Source organism: Dipteris shenzhenensis, chromosome 33, assembly GCF_047967505.1.
Source record: "Dipteris shenzhenensis isolate YYH24624 ecotype China chromosome 33, Dip_SZ_1.0, whole genome shotgun sequence".
NCBI classification, from domain to species: domain Eukaryota; kingdom Viridiplantae; phylum Streptophyta; class Polypodiopsida; order Gleicheniales; family Dipteridaceae; genus Dipteris; species Dipteris shenzhenensis.
In genome coordinates this window covers 4,829,775-4,851,761 of record NC_141628.1, presented here as the reverse complement: position 1 = coordinate 4,851,761, position 21,987 = coordinate 4,829,775, and the positions used below count along the sequence as shown (strand labels likewise).

General features: G+C 46.5%; 1 protein-coding gene across 1 annotated transcript in view; it reads left to right on the top strand.

The window, feature by feature from the left end:
- LOC147879569 (DNA-directed RNA polymerase 1B, mitochondrial-like) overlaps positions 1–19,196 on the top strand; it is an 84,468-nt gene extending 65,272 nt beyond the window's left edge. The window contains exon 19 of the mRNA XM_087371400.1: positions 18,715–19,196. Within this exon, the coding sequence (XP_087227526.1) occupies positions 18,715–18,825 (111 nt within the window). The 3' untranslated portion in view covers positions 18,826–19,196. The remainder of the gene's footprint in view (positions 1–18,714) is intronic.
- Positions 19,197–21,987: the final 2,791 nt, after the last annotated feature.

Here is a 21,987-nt window from a genome sequence, read left to right as displayed (position 1 = left end):
TGTACGTAAAGGCCCTCAGGGTAAGGAATTTTACAGGTATCTTGTAAAATTCAAGAATTATACGGCATTAGATGCCAAGTGGATGGACGAAGACATGTTATCCGATCATCCACAGCTTTTGGATGTTTACAAGGAAGCTTTTCAGTTGAGGTCAACTGAATAGAAGCCGAGGGGATGTCACCACAATGTAAATATCCTAAGTCAAAGTACAGTTGACCATTTATTTGATCTTAATTAAAGAATGTTATATGTGTTAATTACGGTCGAAGAGTCATTTTAATGGTCAAAGGATTGACTACGGTCAAAGATACTTGACTCCAGTCAAGTAAACCTGACTACGGTCAGAGAATGTTGACTTCGGTCAACAAGACTTGGCCTGCGCCAAGAGGGTTAACCCCGGTTAACCAAGATGTGCCAACTCCGGTTGGAGAGACTTGGCTATAATTAAGGCGCCTTGACCTTTGGTCGAAGCTCTTTAATTATAATCAAGAGTGTTGACCTCGGTCAACCAGAGAAAATATATATATATATATATATATATATATTTGTTTAGATGTGCACATGTGTTCAGTGGGGACGCCCACCGTGACTAGGATTAGTCCACAGTGTGTTATTTTGCATGCAAAGCGCTAACAATTAATGGGTACCATGGTGGTGCGCTTTAATTAATTGTTGCAGGAACTAGGAAGGATTATTTTCCTAAGCGAAATGGGAGCCTGACAAGCACCTAGGAAGCGGTTCGTGTGACCGAGAGCTTTGAAGACTCCAGAATGGCCCTAAGTGGCTTGTAATAAGAGTTAGTCTAGATTGTAGACAAGTGGCATGTTGCCAATTTGAATGGGGTTTGAAGCCCTTGTAAAAAAAAGATTTCTTTTCACGGTTGTAGAGAGAGAGACTTACGAGACAGCTTCCTGCTGAACTTTTGTAACAGTTTTTCTGAAAGTAATAAAGACCTTCGGGGGGGTCCAGCCCGACATTTTGTCCTGGGCCCTAGTGTTTGTTCAGAGAGAGGGAGAGAGAGAGAGCTTTGGAGAAGGGTATGAGCTGTGGACAGTTTGAATTCCGTCGTTGACGTGAAGCCATAGTTGTTTTAATTCCCCTCAAGACCGGTTGTAACTGCCATCGGATTGTGCATGATCTGAGGAACTCATACTTTGAGTAGTTTCTAACTTCTCAAAAACAAGTGTCCAAAAGTTACTTGTAAACTTTGAGTCCCTGTCACTGACTATGTCAGAGGTTAAACCATATAGCTTAAACAAGTGGTCCACAAACTCGTGAGCCAGCTGAACAGCTGAAATAGTTGTTCTAGTAGGTAAGAATCTAGCCATTTTTGTCAGATGATCGACTATGACCCAAATGTAGTCATGACCCTTGCGCGTTCGAGGCAAACGAATAATAAAATCCATGGAAATACTTTCCCATTTATTACCTGGAATCTGTAATGGTTGTAATAAACCCGCGCTTCTAAGGCGTTCTGCCTTAGTAACCTGACAAACCCGGCAACCTACTACATAGTTTTCAATAAATGCACGCATCTTAGGCCAATAAAAGGTATGCTTCACAAGAGACAGAGTCCGATGTATACCCGGATGTCCAGCACTAGGAGCATCATGACACTCCCAGAGAATCTTGGATCTAAGTTCCAGAACATCTGGCACACAAATCTTTCCATTCTGGAACAGCAAGCCGTTCCTAATCATCCACTGACCTCCCGCCGCGTGTACCGTAGGTGGCACAATCCCTGAGTCCTGGTCAACCATGGAGCTCCCATCCTGGACTCTCTGCCAATAAGAACTGAAATGACTATCAGGTACGCAAAGCCCTCTCAAGCATTTCCGTAAATGACATAGCATTTACAAACTTGACTCGACTTAAGGCATCTGCCACACTATTCAACGAACCGTTTCGATAATGTATTTGAAAATCAAAATCTTGCATTAATTCTGCCCATCTAGCTTTCCGTCTCCTCAATTCAGACCCATCACACACATACTTAATTGACTGATGATCAGTCAATACAAGAAACTTCGAACCATACAAGTAGTGTCTCCAAACCTTAAGGGTATACACTACATCATAGAGTTCCTTTTCTAGTGTGGGCCAACGATATTGGGTGTCGTCTAGCTTCTTACTCTCAAAAGCTACAGGTCTGCCCTCTTAGAATAGAGCTGCCCCAATCGCAAAATCACTCGCATCGGCCTCTAAAACATAAGGCCGGAGGGTAATGCAAGAACGGGTGCTTCCTTGATAGAAAACTTCAAGGTTTCAAAAGCCTTGTTCAATGCATCATTCCAAGAGATTGGTTGGGTAGACCTGCGTCCACGACCTTTGAATATGTTTGTCAGGGGTGCCGTGATATGTGAATAATCACGCACAGACTTCCGTAGAAATACCGTAAATCCTAGGAAAGAACGAAGTTGTTTCACACTCTGAGGGATAGGCCATTCTAAAACCTTTTGGATACGAACACTACAACGAATTTGCCCAGAAAATCTCGGAACAAATCGTTCATCATTTGCTGGAAGGTGGCAGGAGCATTGGTCAAACCAAAAGGTAATACAAGAAACTCGTAGTGGCCATACCTAGTTCGAAATGCGGTTCTATCTATGTGTTTAGCATAGATACGGATTTGGTGATAACCCGTACGCAAATCAATCTTAGTGAAATACTTCGTTTCGGCCAAACGGTCTATTAGATCATCGGAACGAGTTAGAGGGTATCGATTCTTAATTGTCACTTTATTCAATCGTTTATAATCTATACACATTCTCCATGTAGAATCTTTCTTCTTCCTTAAGAGGACATGTGCTCCCCAAGGTGATTTACTTGGGCGAATATAGTCCATATTTAGGTAATCCTGTAGCTGTGAAGCTAACTCATCCTCTTCAAGCTGGCTCATCCTATAAGGTGGTACACTAATAGGTTGAGCCCGAGGTACTAAGTCTATGCAATGATCTACTGCCCGTTCTGGAGGTAAACCTTTCGGCAGTTGAGCAGGGAATACATCCTTGAAACCATCTAACAACGTTCTCAATTCACGGTGTTCAAACACACTTAAATCATTCTTGTTATTTACAGAGACAACAAATGAAGAAAGCGGAATCAAAACACACTGATAGACATCATAATGAGAAGTATTTAATATATTCCGAAGCTGCATCGCAGATACAATAGGTCCCTGAGAAGAGGAAATATTATCACACTGAATATAAAATTGGGTGTCCTTATCCAAAAAAGAAAGGGTATGTTCCTTCCATCCAATCCGAATATCGTGGGTTTTAAACCACTCTATTCCGAATAACAAGTCCACATGCTCCAAGTGCATAACATAGCACGTAAGAGCCGCTGTGTATTCTTGAATCCGGATAGAAAGTGCTTCAATCTTGCGATCCCAAAATTGCTTCCCAGCTGGAAGTTGCACCTCATAGGTGTGATCGCTAGGTATCGTGGACAGCCGCATCTTCTGCACAAATTTGTAATTAACAAAGTTGTGAGAGCTGCTTGGGTCAAAGAGAATGTGAACAATTTGGTCCCTAACTTCTCCATAAACTCGGAAAAGATCATGGGAACCAAATAACGAAGTATTAAAAGTGCAATTACAAGAAAGTGGGCAGGTAATGACATTTACAAAAATACCTGTCATCGAAACTTGGTTCGCTCCCTTGGCTTTGGTACCCGGACCCGCCTGGAGCTTCGGTCCCAGCGCTTGCTTTTGGTTCTTGCGCTTAGGACAATCATTCTTAGTGTGGCCCCGCTCCTTGCAGAAGAAGCAACATCCTTCCTTCTTTAGCTTCAAGGTACGAAGGAAACGGGCACGGCCATTCTTCGCCTGAGTCAAGTGTTTCTTGGATGCGTTGTCTATAGACTTCGTCTTCCTGGTACCAGTGGTAGACTGGAAGAACTTCCGTTTGTTCTTCCCACTCGTGTCGGAAACTGTGGTTCCCTTTGCATTGGCCATGGTATCATCATAAATACGCGCGTAATTCATGGCCTCTTGCAACGTGGTACACTTGTTCTTAATATGCAACTTGTACGAGTCAGGCAAACCATCCACAAAGAAACCTAACAAGGTCACTGGATCCATCTTTGTAGCTCTGGTCTGCAAATCCCGAAACCTCTGAAGATAAACCTTAAAAGTCAAGTTCAGCTTGGACATATCGAGAGCTTTGAGCTCGCCTATGATATCATAATCGTCCTCCTTCAGAAACTCCTTCCTGAAGACCCCTTTGAAATCTATCCATGTTGCAGGCTTGGGTTGGAGTTCCTTCCACCACAACAAAGCCTTTCTTGACATGAACCCAGCTGCAAGCTGTATTTTCTTGTCATCTGGATACGGGTGAAACTGGAAGTGTACTTGCCACTTGTGCAACCAAGTGTCAACAACCTCCTTGGTACGAGACTTCTGATCTCCGGGAAAAGGATCTGGAGTGATGTTCGGACCTAACACTGAAGCCATGGCATCCACATGCGTGAGCGCCTGAACATTGCTAGCCAGAAGTGTAAGGGTAGTCTGAATCCCTTGGAGTTGCTGTGTCAACCCTGTTTGATTCGCATTAACTTGCTCAAACTTTCCATCAAGAGCAGTGGTGAATTCACTGAAGGTTGTCTTCGTAATCAGATCATCGTAGAGACCCTGGTCATCCTCCGCAGGGTAGTCCAAATCCTGGTCACCCATCGCAAACTCAGGATTTACAGAATCAGCCATGTCTGAAATCTGATCTGAAAAGAGTAGTGAACTGAGAGAAGTGACTGGTGGAATCGAAGCTTGAAGGAGAGTGGAGCAGAGGAAAAAAAACTGTCCCAAGAGGAGGTGATGAAATAAGAGAAGCTGGCCGAAAAGAAGGTACTGTAAGCTGACGATCAGCTTGAGTAGGTGAACCCGGATTCCCCCTGCTGGTTCCGCTGCAGGCTGTACTGTACGGAAATTTGCTGCAGCTGTAGCCGTACCTAGGTGACGAAATTTTGGTAGAGGTGTGGAGGGGTCTTCTGGCGCACTCTAGCATAGACTGTGGCTGAGCTTATGATCTCGCTAGGCTATAAAGGAGACGGTGCAGCTATTCTAGGAAGCTATGCTTTCTAGGAAAGCCCACCCTCCCAAACTTGGAGGGTTGATGCTTTTTTTAGCATGCACACCCTCCCAAACTTGGAGGGTCGATGCTTTTCTCGCCCCACCCTCCCAACTTGGAGGGTGGTGCTTTTCTCGCATCAGCCTCCCCGAGCAGCCTGGCCGCATCCTGCTTCAGCCTATGGCGCACCCCCCTGCCTGGACGAATCGCGCTCCAGCCTATGGCGCACCACTCAGCCTCACCTACCTGGCCTACCAAACAGCTCCTCTCACGCCTCTCTTCCAATCATCTCCACTCTCTCCTAGCTACATCTCACACCCTCTCTCACTTAAACCCTTCAGCAATCTCGAATTCATCACTCACTCTCTTCTTCCTACCTTTTCCCTAAATCGTGACCACTTTCCATAACCGATGAACCAAACAAGAACTTGCAGCACAAATTTCGAAATTAGGGCATACCTGGAAGAACAAATCGTCCAAAATTCTTGGAACAGAAGTTCCTACCTCAGGAGCTGGCTCAGGAGCTGGCTCTGATACCAACTGACACGTCCCAGTACTCCTGAAACCTCTGATCTGCAAGCAAACACAAGAACACACACAACGTGAGAAACTGAGCAGGCTGCTCACCACCCAACCATGACATCTATGGGATGTGATCCCGAATCAGGAGATGTCCCCTCCGAGCCACGAGCTGAGCTACTGGCACGAACTCCCAACCAGATCCTAACCAGCCTGGTGTCCCATACCACCAGGTGGCGTTGTGAAGCCTGGGATCTGCTGCTGGGCCTTGGGCTATGCTATGATGCAGGCGCGCGCCCGCGACTCAATCCAGGATCAGACCTAGCACCTGGGAACGAAACTTGCTCCCATCGGCTCCCTCAGAACTGAACCCCTGGGCTCAGAATTGAACCTCTGGGCCTCGGGCCCCAAGCGCCAAAAATAGCGAAGACCTCTAACTGGTTCGTACCCTTGCCACTCAACCCGAGAATCAAGCCTGCCTAGCTCTAAGCCTCCCCAGGCTACCTGAGCTAGTCTTGTGTACCCAGTACACGTCAGATACTAATCCGTGCACATGACAATGACCCCATGGTTGCTCGGGCTGGCGACGCTGAGTACTAATGGAAGGTTTCGCCGTCAAATATCTTTGTGAAGGCGCGTGAAGATTTGGGAAGGCGCTGTGCTCAGGCACTGACGTGTGACATGGCACACCCAGCTCAATAGATGATGTGGCGGTGCATGCTCGTGTGACATGTGGCATTCCATGTAGGCAAGACACGTGGCAGGTGCTAACGTGGCAAGTGCTGATGTGGCAGGGCTGACAGGAAGCTGACATGGCATTGACATGTGGCAGACAGGTCAGGTGCCGATGTGGCAGCCAGCTGGACTGCTGAGATGGCAAACTAGTGGCTAGATTAACCCTGGTTAGCTGGACTCTAGTTAGAGGTTAGTTGCTTTGGCAACCTTGTGGGTTTATGCTTTGAGTTGACAGTCCATTACTGGTACAAGTTGTGAATGCAATACACCTCTTGCTGAGGTATTTCTTTTGGGAAAGCAAAGGATGAGTGCATCAGTTGCTTACACTGTGTGTGTGAGAGAGTTGCAATTCTCAGATTTTGGTTGCAGAAATGGCTTCACAGCAGCATGCCCATTCATCCCATGAGGGAATGGCAGAGTCTGACCAGGTATAGCAGGCTGAGGCTATACAGATAAATAAAGAGAATGCCTACAGAGAGTTGATTACTCAGCTGGTAGAGGCAACAAGTGATCCCTTGTTTCGCAGGATGATACAACCTCTTTTTGAGGAAATGCAAGAGAAGCCTCCCTCTGGAGCAGATCAGGAAGAAGTGGTGGGCAAAAAGAGGAAAAGAACAGGTCCTCTTCCCAAGAAGAAAAAGGCAAAGCATCATCACAGTTCATCTAGTTTGTCTTCATCTTCTAGCTCTACCTCTTCATCCTCAAAGCTTCGTATGGTTGGTTTGCACTCGACTGGTACAGCCTTTGCATGGTGGATAGCTAAAATAGCCAACTATACTTGTAGGTTTCGCCTTTGAAGAAAATTTCTGACAAGACTCAACTCAGGAAGTACCGGGCTGGACTCTTGCCCAAGTGAACAATAAAGATATTTAAAGAAATATCAGATCTTATGCATTCAGCCAATGTGGCTAGTCTCGTGTACATGCAGGATCCTACAGGGGGATAAAAAGCGAGCGATTCTCAAGTTTGAAACAAGAGAGTTTCCCAAGGCTCAGAAGACAGGATTTCAGCCTCAGAAGCTGAGGGGAAACTAGGTACAAAAGCCCTTTAAGGGAAGACCACAGTTTACCCCTAAACATATTGAAACTTTCAGGAGAGAGGGTAAATGCTTCATGTGGCAAAGAGGGGCATGTGGCTGCCTAGTGCCGAGAAAAGCCTTCAACTCCGAAGGGAAAAGAGGCAGAGAAGCCATGGGGACCGCACTAGCCAATGGCAGGAGGAATTTGTGACATACCGGGTCATGTTTCAAGCCCAGAGGAACGAAAATTGCTGCTATCATGGGGCAAAGTCAGAGACCAACAAGCGCTGATTTTATTTGATGTAGGGGCTACCAATAACTTTATATGAGAGGATCTAGCCCTGAGGCTGGGAATAAAGACGGAGGAGTTGGACGGGGCTCTAGATACCGACCAGATGTTCTGTGGGAACCCTACGCCAGTCACTCCCTTGATAGGGAAGCTCCGTCTTCATTTACAGAGCTATGTGGATCATGAAGACTTCTCCATTTCTCCACTGAAACATCATGATGTAGTGTTGGGTATGCCTTGGTTCCATCGCAAGGCTGTGAAGTTGACTCTTCCTGAGAGAGTGCTGGAGTTTGTACATAAGGGCAAAGTACATCGTGTGGTTGCTAGGAATAGAGGGGAAACTACTCCCATTGTATCAAATAGTTCTGTTGGAAAAGAAATAAAGTTTGTTGTTTCAGCTTACATGGTTTTTGAAAAAGAGAGAGATATGGAAATGCATGCTGAAATAAGTGAGCCAGATAAGAATAAATTTCAGTCTCTTGAAAATTTTAAAGATTGTTTTTTAGACGCTTTGCCAAGGGAGTTACCCCTTGAGAGACTTGAGGATCATGGCATAGAACTCATTCCTGGCAGCGAGCCACCCAATAGGCCTCCATTCAGAGTTAGTACAACTCAGTGAGAGGAGATTATGACTCAGGTGCATGACTTGTTGTCCAAGGGGCTGATTCAGCCCAGTTCTTCTCCTTTTTGTTCCCCTGAATGTTAGTACAGAAGAAAGATGGCTCATTCCATATGTGCGTCGATTACCGCGTACTGAACAAAATGACCATCAAGAATAGATTCCCTATTCCGCGCATTGATGATGTGCTGGATCAGTTAAATGGAGCTTCAGTTTTCAGCAGGATAGATTGAAAGAGTGGCTATCACCAAGTGAGGATATAACGTTTCGCACTACTTTTGGGTTGTATGAATATTTGGTGATGCCTTTTGGATAGTACAGTTGACCATTTATTCGATCATAATCAAAGAGTTTTCCATCTAAGTATGGTCAAAAGAGTTATTTTTAATAGGCAAAGAATTCATTATGATCAAAGATACTTGACTCTGGTCAAGTAAGCTTGATTTTGGTCAGGGAGACTTAGCTCATTACCAAGAGGGTTAACTGCGGTTAATCAGAGAACCGCAAAGCTGACTACGGTCAGAGAGTATTGACTTCCGTTACCGAGACTTGGCATGCGTCAAGAGGGTTAACTACAATTAACCAAGTTGTGCAAACTTCGGTTGGAGAGATGTGCCAGCTTTGGTTGGAGAGACTTGGCCATAATTAAGGCGCCTCGACCATTGGTCAAAGCTCCCTTAATTATGATCAAGAGCGTTGACTCCGGTCAACCAGATTATATATATATATATATATATTTGTTATGTGCACATGTGTTCAGTGGGGACACCCATCGTGACTAAGATCAGTCCACCGGTCAACCAGATTATATATATATATATATATATATATTTGTTATGTGCACATGTGTTCAGTGGGGACACCCATCGTGACTAAGATCAGTCCACAGTTTATTATTTGCATGCAAAGTGCTAACAATTAATAGGTGCCATGGTGGTGCGCTTGAATTAATTGTTACATGTACTATGAGGGGATGGAGACCCAAGCATTTTGGGAGCATAGCAAGCATTTCAGAGGCCACCCGCGTGACTAAGTGCTACGAAGACCCCAGAAATTACCCTCAGAAAGTGCTACGAAGACCCAGTAATAGAATTTAGTCCAGATTAATGACAAGTGGCATGTTGCCATTTTGGAATGAGCTTGAAGCTCTTGTAAAAATAGATTCACGTTTGAAATTTGTAACACAGCTTCTCTCAAGCAATAAAATCCTTCGCAGGGGTCTAGCCGGATTGTTATCCTGGCCCTAGTATTGTGGAGAGAGAGAGAGAGAGAGAGAGAGAGAGAGAAAGAAAGAAAGAAAGTTTATTAAAGTCTTCGGGAGACCGTTAAGGTCTATGAGACTAAAGATAACTGATACAATGAGCATAACGGTGGCGGTCTTAAAACAGGCCAGCCAACCGTTTCTACAAAAAAGAGGTTATGAAGGACGGTGTGTCTAGTCCTGATACAAAAAATATATGTGTCTACCTCCAGATGATACAAAAAAGAAGGGGGGGGGGCACCAAAAATGGGGCAGAGGGGGAAGATACAATATATATGTGCAGGTGGTGATCGTCAGAGACCAGTCATAGAGGGCTCGTCAAATGGGAGGCCGGAAAAAACCCTGCAATAGATGATTGGCCTCTGACGTCACGCGGCCTAGTCGAGCTCAGTCGTCGGGGGCGGCGGGTGGCCCTGTGGATGAGGGCAATGGTAACCCCGGTGGGGCGGGCAGAGAGCAGAGACGAGATGTCATGGACCCGGATGTGAGTCTGTCCGCTGGCGCAACTGTCGTGGCTCTGGCTCTCGCTCACGTCCGCGTCGTCGGCTAGACTGAGGAGAGGTATCCTGTGACTGAAAGAAATCATTGATGGGCCGCTAGGTGTCCTCACGCTGTGTGTGCTGCGCGTGTCGCCGTGCTCGGAGAGAGGTATCTCGGTGGCGAGTCATCTCATGTAAGAAAGCGTCTAGGCATCGCTGATGCGGGAACTGCAGCATGTGTGGGAGGGGGCCGAATCCGTCGCGGAAGAGGCAGTGGTACCGACCTCGAATGGCATAATAGATAGGACATCTGAAAGCAAAGTGCTCCTCTGACTCGATCTCCTGCAAGTCGCAAAGTGGGCAAAGGCGGCCCTCTCGTGGGATACCCTCCGCGTGTCCGCTCTCGATTCGTAATCGGTGTGACGAAACCCTAAACTGACCGAGGGAGATCCGGAGCGCATGTGGTAGATGAAGCTGTGTGTAACCCGGAGGTGTGATGAAGCCCTCCTGTGAGATCTGGAGGCAGTGTCGGCAGTAGAAGTCGAGCTTCACAAGAAGCTCAGAGTGAAGAAACCATGTCCGCCAGGTGTGGAGCTGGAGCAGATCCGCTCGAATGAGCCGGTTGACCTCCTGGTCAGTGGGGGAGAGGGGAGATGGTGGAGCGTCGATGCTGTATTGAAAAGGAGGCAACCGGTCTAAGTCGAGGCCCAATCGGGTGAACCAACTGGAAAGACGACTATACCAGCATCGCTGGTCCCCATCAATGGATAAGGCCATAGAGGAGGATAGGGCTAGCCAAGGTAGGCGGAGGCGACCGTCGGCGGAGGAGCTGAAATCCCTGACTCTGTGGAGATAAGTGATAGCCTGGAAAGTCGCATCAAGCTGTAGGGGTGAGGCGCCGAACTCTGCTAGAATGATCTGGTGTGGTGCCGATGGTTTGCTGCGGATCATCCGAGCAAACATCAGTATCTGTAGGCGCTCGACTCGAGCCCACTCTGTGTCTGAAAGGTCGGCTCCTCACCACGGGCTACCGTACATGCCTGCTGGGCAGACCAAAGAATCAAAAAGGAGAGACTTGGTCCGCGGGTCGTGGAAGTGGGAGTGGTAGCACTGTCGCTCCAGCCTGGCAAGAGCGGCGTAGCCCCGGCTGATCTTGGCTTGCATGGCCGGGCGCATCGTGAAGATCGGGCCTGAGAAGACAACGCCCAAGTATGTGTAAGAGTCAACTATCTCAACAGGGTCGCCGGCGAAGAGGAACTGCTCTCGGTGCATAGCGGGTCTGAAAGTGTTGAAGATCATCACCTTGGTTTTCCCAAGGTTGATCTTCAAGTCATGTGTATCACAGAAGACTTGAAGTCCATCCTGGTGTCGCCGAAGCCTAGTAGCAGAAGAGGATAGTAGTACTACATCGTCTGGGTATAGGAGAATCTGGATGACAGCCTCCGCAAGAGAGCAGCCTGCACCTCCGAGTGTCGTGATGGTGGTCTCGAGCTCATCGATGTAGAGGCCAAATAGAGTCGGTGACAAGGGACATCCTTGTTTGACTCCGATAGTGCTCGTGATCTCCGGGGTCTAGCTGGTGCCAATCCTGACCTGGCCCGTCACCCGCTCATAGAGAGCTACTACTACCCAGATAACGCCCGAGTCGAAGCCTAACTCCTGCAGGCGTCTCACGAGTCGGGCGCGGGAAACGGTGTTGAATGCCTTGCGGCAATCCACAAAGCAAGAATATACTCTCTGTCTTCTGTGTCTGGCCTCCTCAATGATCCCTCTAAGTGTAAAAATGTGATCGGAAGTCGAGTGATCCCGCCCTGAAGCCGGCCTGTTCGGATGCCCTGAGCCCCTGTACCTCTGTGCGAGCACTGACTTCGCCATCTAATACTGATGCATAGATCTTGGACATAACATGTCCAATCATGATGGTCCTGTAATTCCCTGGATCCATGGGATCTTCTGCTTTGTGAATGGGTGTGATAGTGTTCAGGGTCCAGGCTCTGGGGAACCCGTGGCAGACAGCTTCATTGAACAGCGTTGCCAGGATGGGGGCTAGAGTTTTGATGCCATAGGCAACAAACTCTGTGCATAGGCCCTCGTGATCCTTAGCTCGGCCGTTGTGAAGCTTAAGCGCTGCGTGGGTGACTCCCTGGGTTGTGAAGAGGATGCAAGAAGTGGGGCGGGGGGTGGCTGAGAGGTCGGGAGGAGGCTGATCAGGGATATCATAGAGTGCACGTGCGTAGGCAAGGGGGAGGTAGTGGTTGGAGTAGAGATGATGGTTGCGGGAGAAAGACCTGCATTGGTGCCCATTGCACCCGATGTTTTCAGGATTGGTTGGCTGTCAATTGCTATACGCAGACGATGTAGTACTACTATCCTCTTCTGCTACTGGTCTTCAGTGACACCTGGATGGACTTTAGGTCTTCTGTGATACACATGACTTGAAGGTCAACCTTGGGAAAACCAAGGTGATGATCTTCAACACTTCCAGACCCGCTATGCACCGAGAGCAGCCGGCAACCTTGTTGAGATAGTTGACTCTTACACATACTTGGGTGTTGTCTTCTCAGGCCCGATCTTCACGATGCGCTCGGCCATGCAGGCCAAGATCAGTCGGGGCTACGCCGCTCTTGCCGGGCTGGAGCGACAGTGCTACCACTCCCACTTCCAGGACCCGCGGACCAAGTCTCTCCTTTTTGATTCTTTGGTCCGCCCAGCAGGCATGTACGGTAGCCCGTGGAGGGGAGCCGACTTTTCAGACACAGAGTGGGCTCGAGTCGAGCGCCTACAGATACTGATGTTTGCTCGGATGATCCGCAGCAAACCATCGGTACCACACCAGATCATTCTAGTAGAGTTCGGCGCCTCACCCCTACAGCTTGATGTGGCTTTCTAGGCTATCACTTATCTCCACAGAGTCAGGGATTTCAGCTCCTCCGCCGACGGTCGCCTCCGCCTACCTTGGCTAGCCCTATCCTCCTCTATTTCCTTATCCGTTGATGGGGACCAGCGATGCTGGTATAGTCGTCTTTCCAGTTGGTTCACCCGACTGGGCCTTGACTTAGACCGGTTGCCTCCTTTTCAATACAACCTCGACGCTCCACCATCTCCCCTCTCCCCCATTGACCAGGAGGTCAACCGGCTCATTCGAGCGGATCTGCTCCAGCTCCACACCTGGCGGACATGGTTTCTTCACTTCGAGCTTCCTGTGAAGCTCGACTTCTACCGCCGACACTGCCTCCAGATCTCACAGGAGGGCTTCATCACACCTCCGGGTTACACACAGCTTCATCTACCACATGCGCTCCGGATCTCCCTCGGTCAGTTTAGGGTTTCGTCACACCGATTACGGATCGAGAGCGGACGCGCAGAGGGTATCCCACGAGAGGTCCGCCTTTGCCTACTTTGCGACTTGCAGGAGATCGAGTCAGAGGAGCACTTTGTTGTCAGATGTCCTATCTATTATGCCATTCGAGGTCGGTACCACTGCCTCTTCCGCGACGGATTCGGCCCCCTCCCACACATGTTGCAGTTCCCGGATTAGCGATGCCTAGCGGCTTTCTTACATGAGATGACTCGCCACCGAGATACCTCTCTCCGAGCACGACGACATGTGCAACACACACAGCGTGAGGACACCCAGCGGCCCATCACTGATTTCTTCCAGTCATAGGATACCTCTCCTCAATCTAGCCGACGACGTGGACGTGAGCGAGAGCCAGAGCCACGACAGCTGCGCCAGCGGACAGACTCACACATCCGGGTCCATGACATCTCGTCTCTGCTTTCTGCCCGCCCCACCGGGGTTACCGTTGCCCTCATCCACAGAGCCACCCGCCGCCCTCGACGATCGAGCTCGACTAGGCCGCGTGACGTCAGAGGCCAATCATCTATTGCAGGGTTTTTTCCGGCCTCCCATTTGACGGCCCCTCTATGGAGAGAGAGAGAGAGAGAGAGAGAGAGAGAGGAAAGAGCATGAAGGTTTCATATGGAGTTGTTCGTAAGGATGCAAAGAGCAGGAAGATTGTAGAGGCCCCAAGCTTCAAGTGGATCCCCATGATCACACGCAAACTGGAGCTCATTCATGCACAACAAGACATTTACTAGAAATTCTGAAATGTAGTTGCACAAGGTTGTTTGCCCCCCTCCCCCCCCGCGCGGGGTCTTTTTTTATGCCTCTAGCCAACATGGCTTGATCACTATCGATGTTTAGTAGTTGTTCTCTAAGATCTGTGATCTTAGTCAAACGATTTAACATTGAGTCATACTTTAGCATCTTGGCATTGCCAAGCTGTCTTTTTAAGAAAGAGACCCTGGTCTTATTGTTGGGAATGGAAGTGAGAGAACATGAGAGAATGAAGTTGAAGGAAGTTGTACCAGGAGGCACCTTAACTGGATTGAGGCCTGCAGATGCGTGGAGCGGGCTACTGGGGTGCGGACTCGCCCCCCGCCAGGCGGTGGTTGCTCATGCAGGTGGGTCTTTTCCTGTTGGTGCCCTCGGGCGGGCTCGATTGACGGGAGCTCAGTAGAGGAGGGATCCATACTTTCTTGGATCACGAGTACCTCCAGGATTCACTTCATCAGGGATCCGTAGCTTTTTTGGTTTCGCGGTTTACTGGTTTTCAGAAGACCCAGACTAGGGCTTCTTGTTTTGACAGCATTTTGCAACAGTTTTATGCTTAGCCCTGTTTGGCTTGTAGTTTCGCGGGTGGGAGTTATCCCTGTGCTCCAGCATTGCTGTTGAGTCTCTTGTAATCCTTGTTTCGAAAGTAATATAATAAGCCCTTCTTTTTGCCCAAAAAAAAAAAAAAAGGATTCATATTTTCTTGGATGACTCATTTATTGGTGATGATACCACATATACACTCACAATACATCATGATCTTATGCAATTATGTGCACTTGTCGACTCCCTAAACCAATGTTTTTCTCTCCAAGAGTCAATTGAGGGAAACCAAGCATCATGCAGAGACATTAGGACCAGACTTTTTAGATAGTGTTTGTCCATTAGTAATGAGGAGGTGATAAAAGAGGATGTGGAGGGCAACTTGGCTCACCAGTTAAGCAAAGCATATCAGATTGGCCTTAATCAGATGAAGAAAGAGTATGAAACAGGGTAGAAACCATCGTACAGAGTATGAAACAGAGTCTAGAACACCTTTTCGCTCAAGGCCAATCTGATATGCTTTAATTAAACTGGTGAGCTAGGTTGCTTTCCATAACTTGTTTTATCACCTCCTCAACACCGATGGGGAAACACTCCGAAAATTTTGGTACCAATGTCTCTATAAGATGCTTGGTTTCCCTCAGCTAACTCTTGGAGGGAAAAATCATTGGTTCGGGGAGTCGACGAGTGCACACAATCTCCTGAGAGCATGATGTATTGTGAGTGTATATGTGGTATCATCGCAATAAATGAGTTGTCAAAGGAAATATGAATCCATTGGTGAAGGTTGTGTGGTTTTTTGATTGGTGGTCATAAGGTGCTTATCTTGGTAGATTCGAGCAGTTTAGAGGACCCAATGTAACCAAAAAATGCGTTTTGAGCAGACGAAACACTTAGAAACGTTTCTCCGAAACGGGCGAAATGCCAATGCACTGGGCAAAATTCCCTAGTACACTTTTGCGAGTGCTCAATGTGTATATGTGTATTTTAGAGCTCTTGTGTGTGTGTGTGTGTGAGAGAGAGAGAGAGAGAGAGAGAGAGAGAGAGAGAGAGAGAGAGAGGGGGGGGGGAGGGGGAGGGGCGGGGGGAGCGGGAGAGGGAGCGGGCACGTGAGTGTGAGCGTGAGAGTGATATAGTGTGTGTGAGTGAGAGAGTGAGTGTGAGTGAGAGTGGGAGGGAGGTATAAAATATATTTTTAAAACCCGTTTCTAGAAGAAACGCTTGGCACCAAGTCTTGGATGTCCAGATCCCAGGCCATGGGTCTAAGTTTGTTCCTTGGCTTAAGGGTGTTTCGCATCGACCATTGATTTCAATAGTTCAGAGGGCTCGGCACCTGACCCAGCAGTATACAATATTACAGCAAGACTAGGATGTCTCTCTCAAAATAAATTGTCCTCTGTCCCTATCACCTATAAGCACCAAAGAAAACTAAATGGAGCATCATCCTTGGAGCACTACCTCACAGCAAATATCCTTACCAGAAGTTGCACAAGACCTGGGAATTCAGTTCTTGCAGATCAGATTCATGAAAAGTTGAAGTTGCAAATCCTAAAATGTGACCATAGACACTTGGTCAAAATAGCAAAGGCCCATGATTAAGATTCGTGGGATCAGGTGGTTTTTAACTTGTAGCTAAGAGACCTTTTCCTTCCATGCAATGAGCTTAGATAACTATGGTGATATGTCAAAAAAATTATGGTTCCATGATAAGAATGAAACTTGAAGGTTGCCTACAAGTTTGATCTGCTCTCTTTTGTCCATGGTTGCTTGGCAGTAGGCTCACCACCCAATCACCCAACCATAAATCATAGTACCATGTATCGCCCTTGAGCTAAGAAGGCCAAGATCTTATGTGAGCACTGGGTCTCTATCAATAAACCCGTATACTCCAGCCTGTTAAAACACACCTCAAGGGTGTTCTCGACATGAGCTAGAGCTCCTTGTACCTCCCAAGACCCAGGATCACCCAAAAAATCTCTTGACCATTTCCCAAATCTTGCGGATGTCTCATGAGATGAGCCCTCGACACTATGACAACGACGTTGCGGAAATCCACAAAGTAGCAAGAAACCCTCTGTCTCTGTGCTATGCCTCCTGAGTGACACCATGGAGTGTTAGGGTGTGATCTAGAGTTGCATCATCACTGCAGAAGTTTACCTGTCTAGTAGTTCTAAGTCTCTTGTAATTTGGAAACCGGCTAACCTGCGCGTCAAGTATCTTGGCATAGATCTTTGACATGACATGCCCATTCATGATGGTCTTGTACTTTTCGAGGCTCATGGGATACATTGCCTTGTGAATAGGGACGATGGTGCTATGTTGACGTAGACCGCTTCATTAAAAGCTTTGCCAAGATTAGGGCCATGATACTTGGTCAATATGCAACGTATTCGATAGATATCTCTTAATGATCTTTCACTCAGCCATTATCTAGCTTCAAAGCTGCGTGCCAGGGTGGTTAAAATGTGAACATGAGGTGGGGTGGGCTAGTTGTGAGAGATAAGGCGATGGCTAGTGAGGAATGTCATACAGTATGTGTGTATAGGAGTGCGAAAGATTCGTGTCAGCGAGAGGAAAAGAGACTTGCCATTTGAGAAACTTCCACAAGAAGTATTTGGAGTTGTTGCTAAACAGGATGTTTAGTAACTCTTTGTTTTGGCAAATGAATGCTTGTTTTTTTCAGCAGATATTGCGATACTTGCGTATGGACCCAAATCTTGCTGGGGAAAGATGATGCGTAGTTTTGTATTTGAGATGGCGGCATAACTCATTGTCGTACTAGATATTGCAGGGGACTGATCCAATAGGTGGCGGGCGAGTGGAATGTGTGGGGTGTGGGAAATTGTGGAGGGCAGCCTCATGGAGGGAACATGTGATCAGGGTTGCGAATCTTCCAGACATGGTATGTCCTCTAGATCTATGAGTAGGGTAAAAAGATGGGCAGTGTACTTGGGGGATAAACTATAGTCAAAGTGGATGTTGTGGTTGTGGTGTGTGTTGTGTGCTAGAGGATGGACATGCTAAAGAAAAAGATACCTATGATCAGCTCCTTTTGGTGGCAGGGAAACATAGAAATCAATGAGGGAGGTTATAAAGGGTCTATGAGACTGAAGGATACCAAAGACAATGAAAGCTGAGGGTGGGGCCACTACTCAGTCAGCCCTACCCAATGCTGATGTATATGACGAGAAAAAAAGTATTGCATCATGCTATTGCTATGAGAGAGTCCCAAAAGGGGAAAAAACCACAGAGAATTCCTTGGCCGCCTACCAATCAAACAGCCGTCCATCCGAGTGGTTGGACTTGTGCATGCTGTCAGTGGGACCAACTCCATCGGACGAATGTAGAGAGGCAAGAGGAGCTTGTTTGATAGTTGCTCAGGATCCTCTGAGGGTTGACTTTGAGGAAGAAAGTCAGTGATAGATCACTGGTAGCGCTCTGCCTGTCCATGTTCACTTGTCCTCTATAGTCTCCGTGATGTGGGGATGTCATAGTAGCTCCCTGCCAGGCGTGATGGAGATATGGTTTTCAATCTTGTGACTGTCATGAGATTGAAACTGCACTGTGTGTTGAGTTTTTAGAGGATGAGCTGGGCATGTTTCTAGATCCATGGTCAAATATCATTCCTTATATCCTTTCTTTTGTTTTCTGACAGTAGGAAATAACATGTCATAGAAGCTAGTCCCTGCCAGGTGTGATGGAGATATGGTTTTCAATCTTGTGACTGTCATGAGATGAAAACTGCACTGTGTTGAGTTTTTAGAGGATGAGCTGGGCATGTTTCTAGATCCATGGTCAATTATCATTCCTTATATTCTTTCTTTTGTTTCCTGACAGTAGGAAATACCATGTCATCCACATCTTGGTTTCTGTTTAAAAAAAATGATGGATTCTCATATTGCTCAGGACATGTACTCACGAGGTTTTGGAGTGATAGTTGCATGCTTTATGTCATAGTGTGAGCTTGTGATGAAATTAAGTATCCACTAGCTCTGGTTCGCCAAACGTTTGCAAATTTGTATTTAATCTTGGTATTTTTGGACATGTACCTCCTTTGTGTTTTGGCAGCTTCTAAAGAGTTTCCAAGAACGCTTCCCTCAGATTGAATTTCCACCACTTCCCGACAGAGGAGATTTCAAGCTGGAGCAGGTTGCCGAAGCAAAGTATTTTTTTAGCTGAGGCGCTGATGCTCTTGTATTCTGCTATTTGTCCAGCAGCTCTGGCAGGTCCCTGCTTGTGGAGACATAATCTTCGGCGTAAGCGTGGTTGGTTGTTGCCAATTGCCAAATCTAGGTGAGGCTGCTGAGAGAATTCCTCTTTTCTGCTATGCGTCTCCTCCTTACATGGGCTGTCTTATGAGCTAAAAGAAAGGAGAGGATGAATGCCAAAATTTGGCATTCCAAAGAATTGTCAAGAGAAAGTGTATACCATTTTTGGGGAGCAGGGCTCTTCCAGAGGGGCTTAACATACTTACAGGCTACAGCTTTCGCCCCCATTGTAACATATAGTGCTTCTATATTTGTCTAAAAATAAGTATTTCCCACTCGCAATTGTTGTAAATAAAGTGAAAAGTATTATATTAATTTATCAATGTTATTTGATGCAATTAGAAGAAAAGCGACAAGAACAATAAGCTACAATGCTTTTAAGTACATATAAGCTTGTATATACCGGCATGAGGTATATATGTTGGTGGGACTGGTCCTTGTGCTGGTGGGACTAGGGCTGGAACTATGGGTCTGGAAGGGGAAACTCACAAAGTTGCTAATGTTCCATATCTGCTTGATGGGGTCAGTCGGGGTTGTGCCTTTGGACTTTCTCTCGACCCTGCAAGGCTACATGTTTAAGGTGAAGCGAGGTGAGCTGTGGGGTCCTCTGCTTGGAGTGGGTTTGCACTAGCGGTTGGGGTGTGGTTAGGGTCTAGATTCAGGGTGCAATACCCCTACGATGACCCTTGTGGGGGACTGCTTTTGCCATATATAGTCCATGCATAAAGGGGTGGTCTTGTCATATTATAATGAGGTAACTATGCCCCTGGTGGTAAATCTATATTGGGCTCCTGGCTGTGGCGAAATGTAGGGGTTTGGGTATGTAGGACCCAAAAGCCTGACGAGCCATTTTTGATGAACTGGTAGAGGCTTGGAGTGGTAAATCTACTTATCCTGCCCTAGGGGTAGAGGCTTGGAGTGGTCAGCAACTAGAGATCGCTGAAAAAATAGAGAAAAACGTTTTCAAATGGCACATGTGAAGGACAGACCTTCCATACTCTTGCTAGCATCTAAGCAAAGAACAGTAGAGATGTATGCACTGATGTGGGTCTGCTGGTAAATCTGAAAGAGTAAGCGGTACATGTGAAAGAGTAAGCGGAATATGAAACCTCTCAAGCTGCAGATGAGGGATTTGATGGATAGAAGGTAGAATCATTGCTCTCCTATTGCTCCATAATGTAACGGGTATCTATGCTTATCATATTTAGCAATGTTTCAGGAATGTGGGATGTCAGAAAGGGGGAATTGGGGAACGGGTTTTTAGCATCTCTAAACTTTCCATTTCAGCCTTAGGATTGCCAGATTTAGGTCTGGAACGCTAGATTCAGGTATGTAATGCCAATTTAGCATTGGAATGCAAAATTTTGTTTCGTAATGTGTTCCAGAATGCCGTCTCCTAATAACTTCCTATTTGGGAATGTTTCCGGGAGATTCTATCAATCCTTTGTTCAAATCGAAGTTCTAGTTGTTCTGGATGTGAGAGGAATCATGTACACACTCTCATACATAGAACTGGTGGAAGGGAGCTTCTTGGGCTCTTATCTACTGCATATGTAGTGGGCTACAATGAGAAAATGACTTAAGTGTGCCTTACATATGATAGGCACTACTCACACACACTACAACGAAGATGTGGGATAGTTGGAAGCTTCGTGTCCTGCTTATTTCCACATAGTTGATCATCAGCCCATCCACAATGAGCTGGTAGAGTTTGGCGTCTTGTGTGCCATGGACGTAAACACTCTTCAAGCTCATCTCACGAGGAGGGTGAGTGCTTGAGCTTGCACCACTCAAGTTGTGTACTCGCATAGCTTGGTGAAAGCACTCTAGCTTCTCATGAGGTAATGCCTTTGTGAAAATGTTTGCACCTTGCTCGTTGGTAGACACATCTACTACTTCAATGAGTACCTTCTCTTTGATGAAGTGGTAGGGGACCTTTGTGTGTTTCGTACATAGGGATATTAGCAAGCATGATATTGCTAATATTATCATAGTACAATGGGATCAGGTCCACCACATCATAGTCAAGTTGGCCTAGCAAGTTACATAACCATATTGCCTCACATATTGCAATAGTTGGTCCTATTTACTTTGATGATAGTGCCACCATTGGTGGCTTCTTGGAAAGCCAAGACATTGCAGCTCCTGCAAGCATGAATGCATAACGTTAAGTAGACCTCCTGTCATGTGAACATTTTGCCCAATCGGTCGTGATTGCATATAGCTCAAGCTCTACATCAGCCCTAAAGTATAGACCATAGTCAAGCATATGCTTCACATATCAGCATCCAAGTGTGGTTTCCTTAGTGTTTGCATGTATTGGTTCACAAGCTCAATTGCATAACTGAGATCTGGTGTAATAGTAAGACAAATGAGAGAACTCCATCTTGATTGTAGCCATCTTGGCTACGGGATTGAATGTGTCATCATAATTGATGTAATATTGTTGGGCATAACATTTTGCAACCAATAGACTTATACCTACTGATGCTTCCATCTGCATTATGTTTAATTTTGTAAACCCATTTGCAACCAATGACATTTTTATCTTCTAGCAAATCCACAACATCCCATGTGCCCTGCTGTTGTAAAGGATGCATCTTTCCATCCATGGCTTTAACCCACTCTTGATTGCTTATTATTGCTTCATCAAATGTCTTTTGCACTTTTGCATGTATTACATTGGTCATGTAGATGATGTATGGCTGCAAATCCATCATAGGTAAGCCTCCACACTAGGTATTTCACCCGAGTAGACCTACGAGGTAAAGAGCCTTCCAGTGTACCTCTTGCATGAGATTGTGGGCTGATTTGCTCTGGTACTAGCATTAGCATTATGACGAATAGTTCTACTTACTAATTCATGCGTGTTTGGGCTAATAGGGCCTGAACTTGGGACCACTAAAGTCTTGAGCATGTGGTACATCCAAAGTTGCCATATCAGGCATGCTCCTCGCACTTCTTATATTTTGTATGTTGCTTGAGTTTCTCTGCAACCTATCTGACTATGGATTCACATTTTCAATAGTACTAATTTTGCTTGCACTAATGGATGACTCTCCAACATGTGGCT